Raw genomic sequence first — 20571 nt, 5'->3', positions numbered from 1 at the left:
AAAAAAGCTTGCAAGACAATGAGCTAGGAAAGAGGGCTCATGAATGCTGATGCTCAAAGTTACGATGGTCTCCGAGCAAGCTTCTGTGGCCCCTTCCAGGAGTGACCTTCTAAGGCCCATCCTGTCGTCCGGAGTACTGGCACTCAAGCCTTAGCAACCCTATGGCAAAACGCATATTTTACCCTGCCCCCATCCTTGATTCTCATTTAGTCTGTCTGAGGTGTTTATTAAGCACACCAGTGATTCTAGCGGGTGTGGTCAGGATACCTTTGAGAAAGATGCTAAAGGTATGCAAATCAAATCCCAGGAGCTCATGGTTCTTCAAACCTTTGCCACAGTCTCATTGCTAATGATGATCTAGAGTTAAGTAGGGGTTGTGTATAGGATCCAAGCAGCATTGGTACTATGACTTTGTACACTTGTTAGGGATTATTCCTGTTTAAGGCTCAACATCATGAAAACCCTTTAAACCTGTGTGGTTTTGGGACTGGGGGGTGGACGTGGAGGGTGGGCAGGAGATGATGTTAACATATGGTGGGGAAAGTTAAAAACAAGTCCTGAAATGAAAACATTTTTATTTTCTGACTTAAGGAGGTAGTAAATTTAGAAATAGATTCATGCTGCTACAAATTATCAGGGATGGAACTAAGAGTGTATGGTAAATTGTATACACATCTCCTTGGTGTTAATTGGGGAGAGATGCTGTTATATCCTCTTTTCCTCTGGTATTAAGATAATAAATGCTTGGGCCGGCCCCATGGCTTAGCGGTTAAGTGCGTGCGCTCTGCTGCTGGCGGCCCGGGTTCGGATCCTGGGTGCGCACCGACGCACTGCTTCTCTGGCCATGCTGAGGCCGTGTCCCACATACAGCAACTAGAAGGATGTGCAGCTATGACATACAACTATCTACTGGGGCTTTGGGGGAAAAAATAAATAAATAAAATTATTAAAAAAAAACAGATAATACATGCTTTTAACACATCAAAAAATGTACAAAAATGTAAAGAAGATTATAAAAATCACCATTAATATCACAAATGAAATAACAGCTGTTTGTTATTTGTGAACTGGTTGATATCGTGTTCACAGTTTGAAATTGGCCAAGGTGGGAGTATTTACACCACAGAAATAGGCACATGCTATCAACCAGCTCCCTCACTTCCACCCCAGAGTCAGTAGCTAAACTTTTACAAGCAAAGCACTGAGCCCGTCTGACATATATATATTCCCCCCCCAAATTTAGATAATGCTATAATGCAGTTTTGAAACTGCAAGTATATATCTGACCCCCAAAATATCCTGAGTTGTCTTAGAAAATTAACAGGAACATCTCTTTCTCGTATTGTATATAGGGGGAACAAGGACCTCAAGGCTTTCCAGGGCCAAAGGGCGCAACAGGCCGTGGCCTCCCAGGCGAGAAGGTAAGTATTTCAGGACCTTAGAGAAATGCTTAGGTTTAGGATCTCAGTAGCTTAACTTGAACTTTGGAAGAGCTCTCATATACTCATCACTCTTCTCCTTACAGCTCACAGAGGAGAGAAATCTATTTGAAAGTGGATCCTTATGCATTTCCTTTCCTAACTACAAACATGCTTACTTTATAAAATCTTCTTTTCTTCATTCTCGAAAGCCAGTTGATAAAGGAATAAATCCTTACAACATACCATGTAGAAGATATGAGATAACTCAGGTGTAAAATTATATAATAGTTGCATTTCCCAAAGGCAGTGAGCTGATCAGATGGTATCTCAAGGGCACTTTAGCTTGAGATCTCTGGTTCACCAGGAATTAGATTATGGTACCTGGGGGGAATGTAAATAAAGTGCCCCCCATTTTTTTTTCCTATAGTTTATTTGTATCAGCAAGATCCACAGGTCTTCAAGAGATACCAGCTGCAAATAAATCAAAGAGTTTTTCTTATTTGGCTTTAATATTCACATTCTAAGCTTACCTTTTCACTATATGATAAAGGGAGAGCATGGAGAACGGGGCGATGTGGGAAAGAAAGGCGAGAGAGGGGAAGTTGGAGAGCCTGGATCTCCAGGAAAACAGGCAAGAAGTGATTTTTAAAATCTTACTGTAATTTCATACATTAACTAGTTCCAACCTATATTGACTGTTACTCTTCTTCCACTAAGTAGGGGTTACGAGGACCAAAAGGAGACCTAGGACTTACAGTGAGTATCAGTCCTGGAGGGTAATGGAGGGTTGTGCTTGCAAAATTATTACATTGATGTGTTAGCTTTAGAAGTATGAATTCTTCTGACGCAGCGCTCCGGTTGCTATGTAAATGCCAGCACTGCTACAAGCCCAGGGTTGACTTAGATGCGCGACGTCATTGACTCTGAATGTGAGGGGGGAATAACACCAGGCAACCCTTATCTGGCCTCGTGGTGGAGATGTGACTACTCCCCTCTGATTCCTGGTAGTAACGGTAACAAGGAGATGAGCTGTTTAAAAGAAGCCAAATGACTATTTATTTCACACGATCCTTCATATTTCAGAATGGGGGCTCTTTTTTCCTGAATTAATGCCTTTAGGAAGTGCTCTGAGAAGAACAGCAATCACAGAATTGGAAGTGTTTTTATGCACTCATTCACTTATTCAACAAATATTTTTGAAACATCTACAAACTTTTCGCTGTTCTTCTCTCTACACCATTGTAAACAAAAAGCTGACTCTTTGAAGTCCCACAGGGTGGGAAAGTTCTAGAATTTTTATAGCAAAGTCTAGTTCTTCCTTTCTGATTTGAAGGCACTATGTCTCCTGGAGTGGAGAAGAAACAGGGACCTTCTCTTTTTTCCCTATTAGCTTTTTTGGTGGGTCATGGTCTGGGGATGCTGATCCTATGTACTGTGCTAGGCAAATCCAGGTGTGAGGGGGTGGGAGTTCAGGTGATGAAGGTGAGAGCTGTGAGCTGGGCATGTGACAAACAGAACTGCACATGGTCTTTATGGCCCATTTGATTTTTCTCTTTGTTCTTCCCCACCACAAGCCTGACCTTCCCCCACCACCAGATGCCTGGTGGATGAAGCAGCTACACATGCAGCAATTCCTCCCCAAAAGTAGCAAGGGAGAGTGTATGTAAAATGCCCAGAGGAATGTTCCCCATAAGCTTATACCCTCCCTCCTATCCCAACATGGAGAGTGGGACTGATTTCCTTCATCCATTCATTTGTTCATTCATTTCACCAACATTTACTGGGCATGTACCGTGGGTCAGGCTCTGAGACAGGCACTGGGAGAATAGTAGAAAATAAGAGAGAAAATAGTAGAAAATAATAGTAGAAAATAAAATATGTCTCTGGACCCAAGGAGCTCACAGCCCAGTAGAGAAAAAGACAAGCAAAGGGTGTTCAGCTACCATTTGATAAATCCTATAATAGAAGTGGGTATGTGGGTCCAGAGCAGACAAAATGATGTATGATGATGTTTGGGAGCAAGATAGGCTTTTATCTCTTGAGCAGAAGGTTTTTAACCCAACCACAGAGTACTTACAAATGGGGATACCATTTTGCTGACCTTGACTTTCTAGATTCTAGAAAAAGGGACTAGCAGGAAGCGGAGAGTGAAAGAAAAGAGAATTTACATTAAATGAAAATCTAGTATGTGACGGGCAGTGTGTTAGGCTCCTTCCTATCAGTAGCATCCTTACCCCGGTACTGCTGGTTACCCAGGGGCATGCTTCAGAGGCCCCACTGTGGACCTCTAGTCCTTCTCTAGCTGCACCCCTTCCTCTGGGTGAGGAGTCCTTTGGGCCAAGGGAAGCAACCGCCCTGAGCACATGCCTCCTTTATACCACACTCTAGATACACAGGATTCCAGAATTGCCTGCCCAAATGGCCCCAAGTTTGGAGAGCTGACAGCACTGGCCTGTATGCATGGGCCCACCCAAGAGGTGGCCAAGGGGCAGGAAGTGAGGACTGGGTTCACCACATGAATGCTGGCCAAGGTCCCATGTAGTGTAGGACTGGTGGAGATGGGATGCGATGAGAAGGGGACAGGCTGTAGGTTACAACTCTCTCTTATCCAAGACTCCACATTAATCCACCTAACAGCTCCACGAGGCAGGTAGTGTTATCTCCACTTCAATGAAGGCATGCTGAGTCAGACAGAAAGCTTGAGCACTATTCCTGAAGTCATCTAGCTAGCAAGTAACAGAGCCCTTAGAGCCCGAGTTGGCTTGTCTGATGTCAAATCCAGGCTACTCCCCCATGAATGCTATTATTGGAAGACCTCTTTCCTCTCCCCACCCCCATTCTCTCCCTGATCAAATATATTCCTAAATAGCTGTCAGTCGCAGATTCATTCCAGACTAACAAACTTCTCTGTTAAGAGGCAAATACCATTGATGGAGTTCAATGTTTTAATAATTCACCCCAAATTGCTTCACAAAGACTGTTTCTCCACCTGTCCCTTAAATGTTAGCACTTCTCAGCATCTACCCTCAATATTTTCTTTTCTGTATTCAAACTCTCAGAGAGAGACAGCCATTAAAGGCAAGGGAGATGTATAGTTTGACAAGGCTAATTTAATATCACAGTAAAGTTGTATGGACAATAAAAAATATTGTTTTCATAATATAAACATAGAAGAGAACATGTTTAACAAATGGGAGCGGGGGGCACAATGGTTATAAAAAGACTGAGAAGCCCTGCTCTACACATCTCATCTGCCATCCCTTTTCAACAGCCAACTGTACACTGGCATTTCTTAAATCTGCCTCCAGCTCGATCTGTTCTCCTGAGCCCCAGACCTTACATCCTACTGCCCACTGGACATCTCTAGCTGGATGTCCCATAGATGCATCAATCTCAGCCAGGCCCAAGCTGAACCCAACGATCTTCATTAGCTCCCAACCTGCCTCTATTCCATTCCTCCCTATCTCAGAGAGTGCACCATCATCATTTGCCTTCTCCTAGACTCCTTCTTTCCCTCACCCTTTCCTCCGATTACTCACCAACCCCCTTCATCTCCCTCTGAAATGTCCCTCCAGGCCAGTCCTTCCTTTCCGTCACTACTACCGCAGCTTTCTGGTGTCATTTTCTTTGCCTGAACTATTTAGGAACCTCAAACCTCTCCATTGGCTGCCACTATCACCTTTCTTACTTAAAGTGTGATCATATCACTTCTCTGCTTAGGGACCATGTGTCTTCTCACTGCCCACGATAAAGTCCACATTCTTCAAGATGACGCCAAGGGCTTCTAGAGTTCATCTGTCTTCCACATTTCCTGTCATTCTTTCTGCCATGTACTGAGTCATAAGTTTACTCAGGGACTGTAATGCAATGTGCTCTGTGTACTTTGTCCCTGCCTGGAAGTCTCCTCCTCCTCCTCCCCACACCCTACCCCAATCTGGTCAGAATCTACCTCCCTGGACCACAGCCTCACCCCAACTCTCCCACCCCTGGAACTCCCAGCAGATCAACATGGTTCCTTGGCTCCAATCCAAAAGTGTAGCACTTACAAAAGTATTTGTTTGTCTTCTTCTTATTAGACTGTGAATCCTTTAAGGGATATAAATTTGATGCCTTCATCATTGGCACTGAGTAGCCAAAGTAGTCATTCAGCAATTTTAGTGGAAAGAATGAAACTATTCTGGTCACTTAAAAGCAAAGAATATGAAGAAAAGATTGATATATATGACTACTTAAAGCATTTTAGATTTGGTTATGCCATAAAAGCACATTAAAAAGAATTAATATACAACCTTGATATATAAATTGGTCTTACAAGCCAATAAAAGACAAACATTCTAATAGGAAAAATGGACAAAGGACATACAAAGACTATGCACAAGAGAATACACTTGGAAATACGCATATAAAATAAAATTTAGCCTCACCAATAATTTAATACATGTAATTTAAAACAATGAGATATTTTTCTCTATCAAATGGCAAAGATTATATAATAATAACCAGTATCATGTGTCTAAAATAAAATAGATTCTCTTATATACTGCTGTTAGAGGTGTCAGTAACTATAACCTTTCTGAAGGACAGTTTGGAAATATGTATCAAGCCTTAAAATGACCATTCATTTGGCATCAGTAACCAAGTTTTTCAGAATACTTAATAATGTGGGAAATTAATTATGATATAATGTTAAGTGAAAAACTATAGTCATAAAACTTGGTGTATAGTATTTTCTCCACTTGTACAAAATCAAACATAAATATAAAAATACATACATTTCCCCTTTCTAGATACACAATATAAATATATACATTTTCCATTTCTAGACATATTCCGGTTTCAGATTTATTAAATACATCTCTAAATGTAGAAAAGCATGACAAAGCCTGAAAAAAAGATGACTGTTGACTCCTTCATTTTATATAATTTTATTAATATCATATTGGGAGTTCTTTTTAAATAGCCACTTGGAGTCATTGGCTTTTACTCAATTTACAGTAGGAAAAAAAAATTAAATTAAAATGCCCTGATTATTCTTCTTACATACTTCTGTTCAGCGATGTTACTAGCTGGCACCTTCACCCCAATTCTGTCATTATAGAATTTTTCTTTAAAACTTTACTCTTGCAACTGTTAAATTTTGTCTTCTTCGATCAGGTCCACTGCTCCTTCCTGTTGAGATTTTCTGGGCTTCTGTTTCCTTCATCTATTAAGTTAATCACCCCTGTCAGCTTCCTGTCTTTGGCAAATGTATAATCTTGCCTTCTCCAGTCTCATCCCAGTCACTTGTAAACATGCTTCTCAGGGCAGGGCATTAGCAGATTAACTTCCAGTACCAGCTCCTCTCAGGTTCTTCTGATGGAGCTGATGGGCAGCAGGACCAGGAAGGAGCATTCAGGAAGCCAGGGACATTTCACGGAAGAGCCAAAGTGAGAGTATTAGGAAACTGGGGAGGGTTCTTGCAAAACTGGGGAGTGGTACTGAAAAAGAGGGGGGAACACAGCAGAGAAAGAACTCTCTTTTGGCCCTGGTGCTTGTCTTGGTTGCTCAGCACATGTGGGTTAAATCGTGTAACTGAAAGCGTGCATTGTCCACACCAGTGTAGCTAGTACTTTGTGGGGCCAGACCCCGTGCTAACAGCTCTGCGAGCATTTCCTCATTTAATCCGCACCACAGCTCTGAGACAGAGACACTGTTAGGTCACCTAATGCCCAAGTTCACACAGCTGATAAATGCCGGAGCCACAATTTGAACTCCAAAAGTCTGAGCTACGAAGTTTCACAACTCAAACACATTTCAGTTATGTTATATTACAGCTAACTTTTAACCTCTGTGCCACGTATTTTATTTTCTGCAGTGGAAGGATTAAATCAAATGGCCCAATGCTGATTGTAATAAGACATATATTCTATAACCAAAGGAAAAAATATCATAGTCATACAATTAATACATTTTTCTTTTTTCCTCCAGAAAGAAGAAATTATCAAACTTATTTTTGAAATGTGTGGTAAGATTTGACTATCAAGAAAAAATCATCACTTTAAAGTACCAACCCCACTATGTTCTGTGTGGTCAAGATAATGCGTTCACCCAGAAGATGCATATTATATAGTTTATGGGCAAGTTTGAAGTGCATTTGAAAAGTCAATGGGAAACTGAAAGGAAGCAATGAGAGGGGCTGGGGTAATCCTGATTTAAGGAAAGAAAATCATGTTCCCAGGGTAAAAGCATGATGATACCAGCCTAGAGTCTGTGGGCAGCCGGGCCTTTTGCAAGCACAGAGCTCATTTGTGTTCAGTGACATTTACCTGAGCTTGGGAAGAAAAAAACAACAAAGGGAATAGGACCACAGGGGCCTAACTGGTATTTGAGTCCAGGCTTGCTAGTGCTTATAATGTCTGTGTTTTTCCTGAAGCAAGAAGTCTTTCTGAATTGAGTTTTGAGCACATTTCTAGAGTGCATTACACTTCAAAGGCAGGAGGACAGGGTTAGGAGATCATCTTGCTTCACGACTATATCTAAATGTTTCCGTGGCTAAATACTTTAGACTTAAAATATACTTACCAGAAAGAGGAAGTGAAGAAAAGAGATTAGCCAAAAGGCAAGAGATTAATGGAATAATGAAGATAAGAGAAACTGGTGAGTTTAAAATGGATAGAGGCAGGAATATCATTGTCTCTCCAAACAGAGAACCCCAGAACTGGCTTGTCCTCCAAAAAACTTCTAGACTTTAAGAACCAACCTGGAACTCTGTATGGTGACAGGCAAATTTAGATGTAGCTTTTGAGTTCTAGAAGCCCTGTAAAAATAGGACCAAGTTTCCTCATGATTTTTTGTGGTAGAGTAGTTGGGCAACATGGTATGAATAACCCAATGGAACCGTGATCATTCTTATTGCCTGGTGACTCTGGCAACTGCTTTGAATGGTAAACCCTATATAGAAGTTGTTTATTGACCAGCATTCTCTGAGATCATTACCCTCAAAAGGTCTCATAGTATGGATGCCTACTTGATAAAATGGGAGCCACCTTAGTCATCACTGTGGGTGACTGGGGACATAAACTAGAGTAGCTAGGGGCAGCTATTCTTGTGTACATTTAAAGGCCCTAATCCCTCCCCCACAATTAAGAAATTTCATCCTATTACTTTACCCATTGGCCATGCCAATCAACAAATACCCGTTTTCATATAGGGATATGGTTGAAGACTGAAATATTAGCTTTCAGATTCAGATTAAATACAAATGGTAATGACAAATTTAGGATAGTGGTTATCTCTTAGGGAGAGGGTGGGGAATGTAATCAGGAAGGCATACACAGGAGACACGAACTCTTAAAAATACACTCACCTGTCACTTAATGACGGGGATACGTTCTGAGAGATGCGTTATTAGGCAATTTCTTCAGTTTGCAAACATCATAGTGTTCTTATACAAACCTAGATGATATAGCCTACTACACATCTAGGCTATGTGGTTCTAATCTTATGGGACCACTGCCGTATATGCGGTCCATCATTGACAGAAACATCATTATGTAGCACATGACTGTATTTTAGTTTTTAATCTGAGAAATTGGCAAATAGGTGTTTATTATTTTGTCATCTACAGTGTTTTGTTTTTTTTTGTGTGTGGGTTATTTTGTAAGAAATTATTTTTAAAAAAGAGTCAGGTATAGGGACTGGCCTGGTGGCGTAGTTGTTAAGTTTGTGCACTCCACTTTGGTGGCCTGGGGTTTGCAGGTTCGGATCTCTGGTGCGGACCTATGCACTGCTTATCAAGCCATGCTGGGGCAGGCATCCCACACATAAAGTAGAGGAAGATGGGCACGGATGTTAGCCCAGGGCCAATCTTTCTCAGCAAAAAGAAGAGGATTGGCAATGGATGTTAGCTCAGGGCTAATCTTCCTCACCAAAAAAAAAAAAAAAGAAAGAAAGAAAAGAGCGAGAGTCAGGTATAGAAACCAGAGGGGAGACAGTTGTCAACTGTGTTCACAGTAACAGAAAAGGAAGGTAACTATCCAGGTCTCGAGTTCATCCTTACTTGTATCTCCCCTCCCCCTCCCCCAATTTGATATCAATCAGTGATGTTTTGATTTTCATTTCTGCAATGTTTCTATCTCAACATTCATCTTTTAGGTTGTGGGCCCAAATGCAAAGAGACTCCGCTAGAGCTGCTTTTTGTGATTGACAGCTCAGAAAGTGTAGGGCCAGACAACTTCCAGATCATCAAGAATTTTGTGAAGACTCTGACCGACCAGGTTAATCTGGACCTTGACACAGCCCGCATAGGCATCATCAACTATAGCCATAAGGTGGAGATGGTGGCTCATTTGACACAGTTCTCCAGCAAGGACGACATCAAGCTGGCAGTGGACAACATGCAGTATCTGGGGGAAGGTACCTACACAGCCACAGCTCTCCACGCAGCCAACTACATGTTCGAAGCCGCAAGGCCAGGAGTAAAGAAGGTGGCCTTGGTCATCACTGATGGGCAGACAGATACCCGAGATGAAAAGAATCTGACAGAGGTGGTGAAGAATGCCAGTGACACCAATGTGGAAATATTTGTGATTGGGGTGGTGAAGAGAAATGACCCCAACTTCGACATGTTCCACAAAGAAATGAATCTAATTGCTACCGACCCAGATAGTGAGCATGTTTATCAATTTGATGACTTCATTACCCTGCAAGGTAAGACTCAGCACCAGGGGAAAGGAATTTATGTTGTCCTTCCAAGTACCACAACACTGGATTATCCTGACCAAAAATGAAAATCAGGAAGCTAATGAGGCTTATGCTAACATTAAATTGTAACGCATAAGCTCTAGAAGGTAAAAATGTCTAGTATCATCCAGTTCAGAGAGTACAATCTCTTGTCTTTATTCATTCATTATAAGTGCTGAATTGGCCTTGGAGTTGTTTAAGTGGGGTATCTATAGTTGAAGGACGGGAACGGAAAGAAAGAATAGGACTTGGGGGTATTGCTAAGATTAGTTAGTGTTCAAAAAGTTACCTAACTTGAATAAGAGATGGAGCTAGCCAACAGCAAGGCAGAAAATCACCACAGAATCAAAATGGATTAAGACGTGCTTGATGAATGAAAAAAAATTATGGTGATATAGAGAAGAGAAACACAAGTAGTGGGATTATTCTGTTCTATTCTCTTCCCTGTTATATATTCTCTGTTCTTATGAAAATAGATAATGTTTTGTTCTCCGTTTTTATGAAAACAGATAATGTAGAGTAAATAGGTTGGTGTCAGGAGTTTGTCTTAAAGAACTACATTTTGAGTATTCTTCATACAGTCCATGCCAATCTGATGGGCTTTCTTCCTATGCCACTTGACCCTTTCACGTGAACTGATACTTCCTGATAGACATTCTAAGGCCCCAACTCATCTACGATTGATGTGTGGTCAGTATTGCTCTACAATGAAACACGTTCCAATTCTTTGGAAACTGATAACTCATTCTGAGAGGGCCCACACCCAGCAAGCTTGTGAAATAAGTAAAATTTATGCTTAATATGGTTGCAGGCTTCATCCTTCCTCTCGCACCCATGTGGGAGTGGGCCTGACGTGGCCTGGCACAGACCCTCTGTGCTGCTCCAGGCCTACTCTGGGTACCAGCAGGGCTGGCCCCAAGGGTAGCATGTCATGCTCAGAACCTTCCCACTTTCTCTTTCCCCTTGTCTCCAGATCTTTCTAACCTGGGGTCCCATTTCCTTAACACCCTGCTTGGTGACCAGTGGGTTTATCTGATATGTTCAACCTCACTGGGCTGTTAATGTGTTAGAACGGCCAGAAGTATCACACATTTCAGAGACAGGTTATATTTTAGTAATTTAAGAGCTTTATCATCTTAACCAAAGGAGTTAGTAATTTGTTGCAGCCAGTGATGGATATATTTTTAGATTGGCTGGCCTTTTGCTATCCCTAAAACCAGAGGTAATTGCCTATTAAACTTATTATGGGGGAGACTCACTCCTTCTACAGAATAGTTCATAATTATCTGTCGCTTTGGATAACAGCATTTAAGTCATTCTTTTGCCTATTTGGGACATCGTATATTATTAAATTAAGTTAAGCTATAGCCTCTTACAGATAAGGTAAAAATGCCCTAAAGCTTAGTTCACCTAGCAGTTGACTTCAAGTGATGGGAAAGTGTCTGTTTATTTTAAGAGGAGTGCAGAAGATCTCTTTAAACAGGTTTTGAGTAGTTTCATTGCTCATAGTATCTCTCTTTTCTACTTCTCTTTTAAAAGACACCCTGAAGCAAAAATTGTTTAAAAAAAAATGTGAAGATTTTGATTTTTACCTCACTCAAGCTTTGGGTTCGCCATCACTTCAACCTGGATTTGGGATATCAGGGGAAGAACTCAGAGAATCCACTCCGGAGCCTCAGAAAGAAATTTCTGAGTCTGTAAGTAACTGTCTTGCTTAATTTGCAAGCTTAAAATTGTGTATTCTATCTGTTTTATGTCAAAGACCGTCTTGCCCTACACTGTCAAGAATCAGCTGAGGTATGTGTATTTTCAGGTCCTTGGATCTAAATATTAGCACTTTGTCTCCAGATTTCTAGTTCTGAAATAGCTCTGGGGCTTGTAAGCATAAGACTTTAAAATATTTCTATATTTTATAAGCGATTATTTATTAAATGTTACAAGTAATATTTTTATATTATACCCCTGCCACCACCAAAGTAATCCAGTCCACTAGAACAGATTAACACTACACCATCTGAATCACCCATGGGCCATGCTTTATAGATCCTTTCACACCAGATCTCAGCTCTCCTTCATTCCTTTGTGTATGCACTCCCCACTTTGCACCCTCTCAAGTTTCTTCAAAGTATGCACACACTCAACCTGCCACTCTCCCACACTCCAAGACATGCTCTTGCTTTTTTAACCTCCACCTTCTGTACCCAGAGTGGGGACTGGGAAGGAGGCTATGCATGCATATGGTACAAGGTGGATGCTTTGCTTCAAAACTCCCCAATCATATGTGCATGAAAGAACTACCTCCTGAATGTATCGAGACAAATGTGACTGTCCTCACAGCAAGCTTCTGGGCACTGACCTCAGCCAATCAGGTCACAAGAAACCATTAAGTTCTTTTAGGTGAAAATTGGATAGTCTCTCATAGTTACCGGTAAGTGAGTGTTGTCGTCCCCCTGCCAAGTTACAACTAAAGCAGGTCTAGGCCAATCTGTACACACATACAGACGTCCTCTAGCAAGCAGGCACACAGCAGTCATGCCCCTATTCTGTAAGCTCAATGAAGTCCCTGTGCTGTCCTTTCAGGAAGGCTTCCTGGACATGAAAGATTCATCTTGAGCAAGTGCAACAATATTTTAACATCGAGATTCAGCTGGTTGGATCTTAGTTGGACTAAGGCCCTGAGAAGCCTCCAGATCAGTAGTTGGACACAGGACCATTGAGGAATTAGGCCTAGGACGCTGCTCCTAAGGGGACAGACTATAGGACTTACTAGGTTTTTATACTTTGTTCAAAAAAGTCTAGAAAAGTCTCCAATATATTTCTGTTTGATTAAATACTAACTGATTCCGAGATGGGCAATTCCAATTAGGGCAACAGATTGCCCCTGGATTGTGGATTGAAATTAACACACACATTTATACCACAAGGTCTGTATCAGGGGTCAGCAAACTCTTTCTGTAAAGGGCCAGATAGTAAATATTTTTGGTTTTGCAGGCCATTTGATCTCTGTTGCAATTACTCAAGTCTGCCTTTGAAGTGCAAAAGCAGCCATAGCCAATATTTAAATTAATGAACTTGGCTATGTTCTGATAAAACTTATTTACAAAAACAGATGAAGACTAGGATTTGGCCCACAGTGGTTTGCTAAGCCTGGTCTTTACTGAACATTTTAAAGTAAATTACAGATAATAATGTATACAGTCTGTCTCCTCTTGAGCACAGAATGCTCTTGGGACCTTGCCTGCTTGTGTAACTTATCACTTTGTCCCTCCGTTAGTCAACCCATGTTCCTTTCTAAAGACTTCCTAAACAAGAGCAAACTCAGGTTTCATCCAGCAAGTGGCACTTAAATTGAGCTCTCCTCACAATCAATGAATTCCAGCAGTATGTATTGATCATTTACTACTGTGCTAGGTTTTGGCCGTTAAGACAGAGTTCCTGCCCAAGAGAAATCCACGGTCTATCAGAGAGATAGAAAAGTACAGGAAGTATTAAGGACTTTAGCAAAGCTGTGGATGAAGCACAAGAGATGATGCAATTAATTTCAAGGCAGAGTAATGAAAGGCTTTATAGAGGAGGTGGTGTTGAGCTGAGTTTTAAGAATAAGTAAGAGTTTTTCAAGGCAAGAGTAGGGAGGAACGGTATTTCCAGCAGAGGAAACATGTGGGCAAAGGGGGATTCCAAAGGGCATGGCATTTCAAGAAATTAGGACAAGTTCAGTCTAACTGGAGCTTAAAGTGTGTGTGGCAGAATGGTGGTAGTTATAGCTGGACAGATAATTTCAGGACTAATTATGAATGGCTTCATGTGTCAACCTAAGGAGCTTGAACTTCATCCATAGACCAGGCAGCCAGGAAAAAGCAGAGGCATTTTTAAAGCAAAGGTCATCTGGTCATATTTGGTTCATAGGAGGAATAACCCTGGTTTCAGTGTGAAAGGTAAATAGGAGGAGGGGGACAGGAAAGGGGTTATACAGCACACCCCCTAAGGCAGGGGTGGTTGGAATAAGAGGAGGCATGGACTGGAAAGCCATTTCTGGGGTAGAATGAATAGGATTTAGTGATTGGATGGACTGGAGGTTAGGGAGAGGGAGGGATTTGGGGATGACAGTTGGATTTCTAGCTTGGAGATGGGGTGAACTGAAACACCATCTACTGAGACAGACAATATAGGTGGCAGGGCAGGGTTTTTTTTGGAAGACAATAATGAGCTTAGTTTGCACCAGGTAAAGTGAAAAGTACCTGAGGGACATCCAAGGCAGTTATGACACAGAATGAGGAACAGCCAGACTCTATCCTCTGGTGTCATGACTCAGGCAGTCTGATGACCCTGAGAGACAAGTGGTGTTAATAGATTATGACAAATGAGGCATTCTGGTAGCTGGGGAGGGGAGGGTATAGGAGGAGTACATCCAAAATAGTTTGGATTTATAACACAAAGAGTCACATAGAGGGAAACTGAGCATCAGCTAGGTCTCTCTAGGGTGCCTCTGACTGAGATACCGGGAGCTTGCAATGAACTTGAGCTTCTTGGATAGCCCCTCTTGTCTCAAGACCTTTTTACCCTGGCTCTCTTTGTAGAAGCACCAAGGCAAAACTGAATTTTTTTCTGTGTATGAAGGAGATTGGCCATGAGCTAACTTCCATTGCCAATCTTCCTCTTATTGCTGAGGAATATTGGCCCTGAGCTAACATCTGTGCGCATCTTCCTCCATTTTATATATGGGATGCCGCCACAGCATGGCTTGATGAGCAGAGCACAGGTCTGCTCTGGGGATCCGAACCCGGGAACCCCAGGCTGCTGAAGTGGAGCACACGAACTTAACCACTACGCCTCCCAGCTGGCCCCAAGACTGAATTTTTAAACAATGAATGTTCCTAATAGATATTTAGTCTGAACAAACATACATGCATTTATATTCACATTTATATCTCTGTCATATGTACATATAATGCATACACACACATAATACAAAAACATACTTATATATCTGTGCACACATACCCACCTTTATCTAAAAGTATAATTACAGAATCCAGACATCTAAAGAAAAGCGAATCTGTCAAAACCTTTCAAGTCTCAGATTGTCCCCAAGCCTACTCCAGCAATACTGCAAAACAAATAAATGATGATGTCAGAAGTCCTGTTTCCCTTTTTGTGTCTCTATTTCCTTTCTCTGTTGTCTCTTATGTCACTCCTTAAGACACCTAGCTCTACTCTTCCTTCTTCCTCTTCTATCAAAATTCATTCTTAGAAAAAAATCTGATAGCGGTTATTTACACTTTTATATGAAATCTAAGTCAATGGGTCTCTACCTCGAAGGACTTACATTTAAGTATTTTATCTAATTGTGGAATGAATTTGATGTGCACTATACATCTGGGAACAGGTGTGTTGGGAAACATGGAAAGCAGAAGGATTTCCCAGGTTCCACTAAATCCCTAACACTTAGGCAACACCCTGCCCTGCTGCTCTTTCAGGCCAGTCTTGGGGAGCTAACCATGTACATCCTTTCTACTCTGTCCCTCTCCTAAAATCTGAGGATAATTTATACTTTCTTCTGGAATTGATCACATTTTATGTTGTTAATAATTATTTATGTATATACTTTAACTCTCCCAGTGGATTTAAATTCCTTGAGGACATGATCTGTATCTAATTAAACATTGTGTTCCACTCATGACCTAAAATTGTGCTTTGTCTTGCACACAGTAGATGCTCAATAAGTACTTATTGACCAAATGAATGCTGTACCAGCTGTTGGACTAAAAAAAGAAATCTGAAGATTTTCTCAATGAAAGACATCAGTTGTACTGTTGTAAAAAAGATTTTATATGTAAAAGAGGCTTATCTTTTATGGGACCAACAATATTGGCACTTCATACTCCTTTATTATCTCTGGGTTTGGCCAGTTGGGTTAAGACTTCCAGGACATAAATGGGAGTGGGGCAATAAAATCAAGTAAACGTCATTTAATCTGACCAACTGGTTTATCCAGTCATGAGTCATTAAGCAAATAAGCATGGTAATTTCCTGCATGAAGTCACTTTCTGTCCTTATTTTTTTTTTGTTTGTTTTGCTGATGAAGATTTGCCCTGAGCTAACATCTGTTGCCAATCATCTTTTTTTTTTGTATGTGAGCCACTGCCACACCATGGCCATGAACAGATGAGTGGTGTAGGTCCACGCCACTAGGCTGCTGGGGCTAGCCCACTTTTTGTTATTCTAAATGCATTAATAGATAAAGTCATGTCAACACACAGAGTGTTTATTCACTGGAGCTGGTTTCTTGTAACAATATTCTAGATTTTTTTTTCCCCTTGAAAGAGTAGAAAGGAAAGAATCCCTATCTACCCTTTCCATTAAGCTTCTTTTTTGTGTTGTGAAAAATTGTTCCCTGATTGCAAATAACTTAGATAGCTGGTAGTAGAGATTTCTTCCTCTCTGTAGAAAGGAGGCTGTGGGATTCCTATGCAGAATGATTCCACAGCAACCCAGTGATGGAGATAGCCAAGCTAGTTTGGTTGGGGTCTCATTGGGTTGCTCCTCCAGCAGGGGGAGTGGTGGAGGAAAAGGGGGAGCTGTGAGTCTCCTCCCTCCCTCTGAGACCACCCTGATGTATACTTCAATGTTAGCCTTAAGTCTAGATGCAGGCTCCTCATTTCCATGGAGGAAATGTATATTCCATACCCATGTAAATTACAGAAAACTAACACAGTGGGCGGTCCTACCCTCTCTTTGTCCCATTTCTCTTTTAATGAGATCCTATCTCTGGTCCCCATCCCACTTCCCTCATTTCTCCCCTCCCATCATTATCACATAAGCTGCTCAAAGATCTCTATGTCTATTTCACTCTTGCTGTCTCTCCCATCTCTTACTCTTCTTTACTCACAACTCTTACTCATTCTTTCTCCATATCAAGATCCTTCTAAAGAAGTCCACTTCTGAAACTGGGGCTCCTCTGGCAATTTTTTCAAGAACTGGAGCCCTGGGCAGGCTCTGACTTAATATTGGAATTGGATGTGTCCCTTCATTCCAAAACCTGACCTCAGGCTCTATCCTCTATGCTGATGGGACACCTTTTAGTCCTCTATCTGTGCTCTGAGACCCATTCCCTTCTGCCTCTTCTAAGACCAGGAACCTGCTTCACTGTTGTGCCCTTTCCCGTCAATATTTCTGATTCCTTCCGTAAAGTCAGTAAATAGGCTTCAGACTCTCCCACCTAAAAAATAGCCCTAACCCTCTCTTAGTTCACATGTCTCTCCTGCTTCTATCCTATTTCTTTCATTTTATAATAAAATTATTCCACAGGCAGGTCTTTATCTGTCTCTGTCTCTTTCTCACACACACACACACACACACCCTCGCCCTCTCTCACACACACACACTCACACACACTCACATCCTTGCTCTCCTTCCTTCTCTCTCCCTCTGGTTCTTACTCTCAACTTCCTCACTTCTCCTTCACTTAAGAAACCCTCTGAAGTCAGGCTACTGCCTCCAATATGCCACGGAAGCTCTGCTGGAAAAGTCAGCAACGACCTCCTAATTGCCCAATCCTTATTGCCATATTCTTACTTAATTTCTCTTTTGCATATGTCAACACAGCCACTCCTTTCTTCGATTTTGACAGTCTTCTCTCATTCTCTTCCCACCCTTCTGCACATTCTTTCTCAGTCACTTTTGGGGGTTCTCTTTCTCTGTCTAAGCTCTAAATATTAAACTCTTAATTTTTCTGAGATCTGTCCTTAGCCTGCTTCTCTTCCTGTTCCGCATTCTCTTTCTGGGTTCCAAAGCCAAATATGCTAACTACTCTCAAATCTGCCTCTCCAATCCAGACCTTTCTCCTGGGCCCCAGGTTCATAGTTTTGATTGTCTCTGTACCTCTTATTGTGGGTGTCCCACAGGGGTTCAGCGTGGAATATGTTCACAAGGCTGCTTCTCCACATTTCCTTCCGAGGGGTATAGTCCCACCAACCAGCCAGACACCCGACAAGAGACCAGGGATAGTCTGTAGCTCTCTCCTTACATTATCTTCCAGATTTGCTGTTACTGTCTTTTTTGGTCTATTCTTAACATCCCTCTATCCATACCACCAACCCCTTTCCCCTCATCCGTACCTCTACTTTCTTAGATCAGAGCCTCATCATTTCTTGTCTATATTAATGGTATTGTCTCAGAACTCTTGTCCCATCTCTCTTTCCTCTATCTTCTCCAGTTTATCCATTACCTGTTGATAGTGTCATTTAACTTATTTTTTTACTTTTTAAAAAATAACATCATAGCGCTGGCCTCGTGGCTTAGCAGTTAAGTGTGTGAGCTCGGCTACTGACGGCCCCGGTTCAGATCCCGGGCGCGCAACAACGCACCGCTTCTCCGGCCATGCTGAGGCCGCATCCCACATACAGCAACTAGAAGGATGTGCAACTATGACATACAACTATCTACTGGGGCTTTGGGGAAAAAAAGGAGGAGGATTGGCAATAGATGTTAGCTCAGAGCTGGTCTTCCTCAGCAAAAAGAGGAGGATTAGCATGGATGTTAGCTCAGGGCTGATCTTCCTCACAAAAAATAAAAATAAAAAAAGAAATATAAAAAATAACATCATTGAATTATTTCTCTTATATATAATTCCATTTTGGCTGAATTTTTTAACGACCTGTCTATAATACTATGGCATATATTTTAACTTGGTATTAAGCCTCCATGACAGTAGATTAAGAGCAATAACATAAATATTTGAGTGCATCTATATTTTCTCCTAATGTCCTATTCAAGAAAAATTTCGTAGGTTGTTCAATCATATTATATTGACTATTAAATGAAGTAGCCTATTCAAAGGCCATAATCAATGCTTTCAAAAAACCTGGGAGTTTTCAAACTTTCAAAAGACACAGGACTGAGCCTAGTGTTAGTTTACTAGTGTCTCCACTGACAGGAAAATTAAGTTGACTTCCTGAAATCATACCTAATTATTGGTAAGTGGCCTTGAATAAGCCACATATGCAGATATGGTTATATTGGTCAATACTATAATTTGTTTATAATATAAAATTAATACTCTCTCATTGTGGTGGTCAAAAAAACTCAAATTCTTCTTAATAAAATCCTACATAACTAATTATTAGTATTGTTATGTGAAGCTGCTGTGTAAGCATTTTATGTTGCTAATAATAAACGTATTACTCTTAGAATATGAGATGCTCCTATCCTATGGAGGAGGCAAAAAAACATTGTAAACTGATCTAGAAGAAATATCCTAGACCTGGAAGTCAGGAAACTTAGCTTATAGTCTCGATGTTGAAGCTAAATACTTTTTTTCCTTGGCTCCAGAGTTTATATTTTTCCTATTATACTTGAGAGATTGGGATGCATCTATTTTGTGTGTGGTGGCCTTTTTTTAAAGGCTTTTTAAATTTATAGTGTATCTCACAATGAATGACATCTTAGAAATGAAATCTGACAGCTGCCTGATGTTGAATGAATCACCTATTTCTTGAGATCTCCGTTTCCTCATTTGTAAAATAAGGGATTATTACCAGAATATTTTTCGTGCTCTAAAAATATGTGATTAGAACAGAAATGTTTACTGGGCAATGCCAGAATGGAGGGCGTTATACTAATGAAGGGGAGGGTGTAAACAGAATAGAATCCTGCAGTCCGCCTCTAGGAAAGCTGCAGGCAATCAGGGGAGGCGCGGCCCAGACTCCAGGTGCTGCTGACCAGCCTCAGCAACCTTAAATGCAAATAAAGAGCATTCAGTGTAAGTACTTAAGTGCTGAGAGACCTGGCAAAGAAATGTTATCACCTGGAAAAGGTCCAGCAAGGTCAGAAGCCTGAGAAGCCAGGCACCTTGAAGGCACTGGCTAGGAGCCAACTGTCGGGAGCAGCATCCCCACAGCCAGCTGGGGGATATTCGGATCTGAACTGCTGGGAAGAGCTAAGTCTGAACGCATGGGCTAATGCAGATGATTATTAGCATTCATCCAGAGAAGACATGAGCTCAGATTTGAAGAGCTGCTCTGTAATATATGCAAGATTCTGGGTGATGAATTATGAGGAAAATGTTTGGAAATCAGAAACCAAAAGACCTTTTGGAATCATGAGGCACCTGGTTAGAAATCCTCCTTTAGCTCAAGCATTCCCGTTCCTAGAATGCTGCTCAAAATCTGTCTTTCTCCCCTTCATGATCTGCTCTAAGGCTGAAAGGGGATAATGACAACATATCTGCTTGTCCAGCTGCATGGAGCAGCCCTGCACTCCAGGTGTCAGCCTTTCAGGTGCCCCAAGTACCCTCTTCTGTGTCTTTTCACAGTAGGGAGCCCCTGCTTGGAGCTGGGACCATTCATCTCCTCTGAGGCTGGCCAGTATGGCAAGAGTAGAAATGTGCAGAGCTGGTCGGCAGTCTTTTGTTTTAGGGTTTAAGATTTAT

At 41.4% G+C, this 20571-nt stretch overlaps 1 protein-coding gene across 2 annotated transcripts in view; it reads left to right on the top strand.

Moving 5' to 3' along the window:
• COL28A1 (collagen type XXVIII alpha 1 chain) overlaps positions 1 to 20571 on the top strand; it is a 154037-nt gene that overhangs the window by 128111 nt on the left and 5355 nt on the right. For both annotated transcript variants that reach the window (XM_087435021.1, XM_014788200.2), the window contains exons 27-32: positions 1353 to 1421; positions 1972 to 2052; positions 2142 to 2177; positions 7389 to 7425; positions 9555 to 10109; positions 11682 to 11839. In XM_087435021.1, coding sequence (XP_087291147.1) covers positions 1353 to 1421; positions 1972 to 2052; positions 2142 to 2177; positions 7389 to 7425; positions 9555 to 10109; positions 11682 to 11839 — 936 coding nt within the window. The remainder of the gene's footprint in view (positions 1 to 1352; positions 1422 to 1971; positions 2053 to 2141; positions 2178 to 7388; positions 7426 to 9554; positions 10110 to 11681; positions 11840 to 20571) is intronic.

This window comes from Ceratotherium simum, chromosome 1 (genome assembly GCF_057802395.1).
Source record: "Ceratotherium simum simum isolate JZ-2026a chromosome 1, ASM5780239v1, whole genome shotgun sequence".
NCBI classification, from domain to species: Eukaryota; Metazoa; Chordata; class Mammalia; order Perissodactyla; family Rhinocerotidae; genus Ceratotherium; species Ceratotherium simum.
This window is presented reverse-complemented; position numbering and strand designations above follow the sequence as displayed.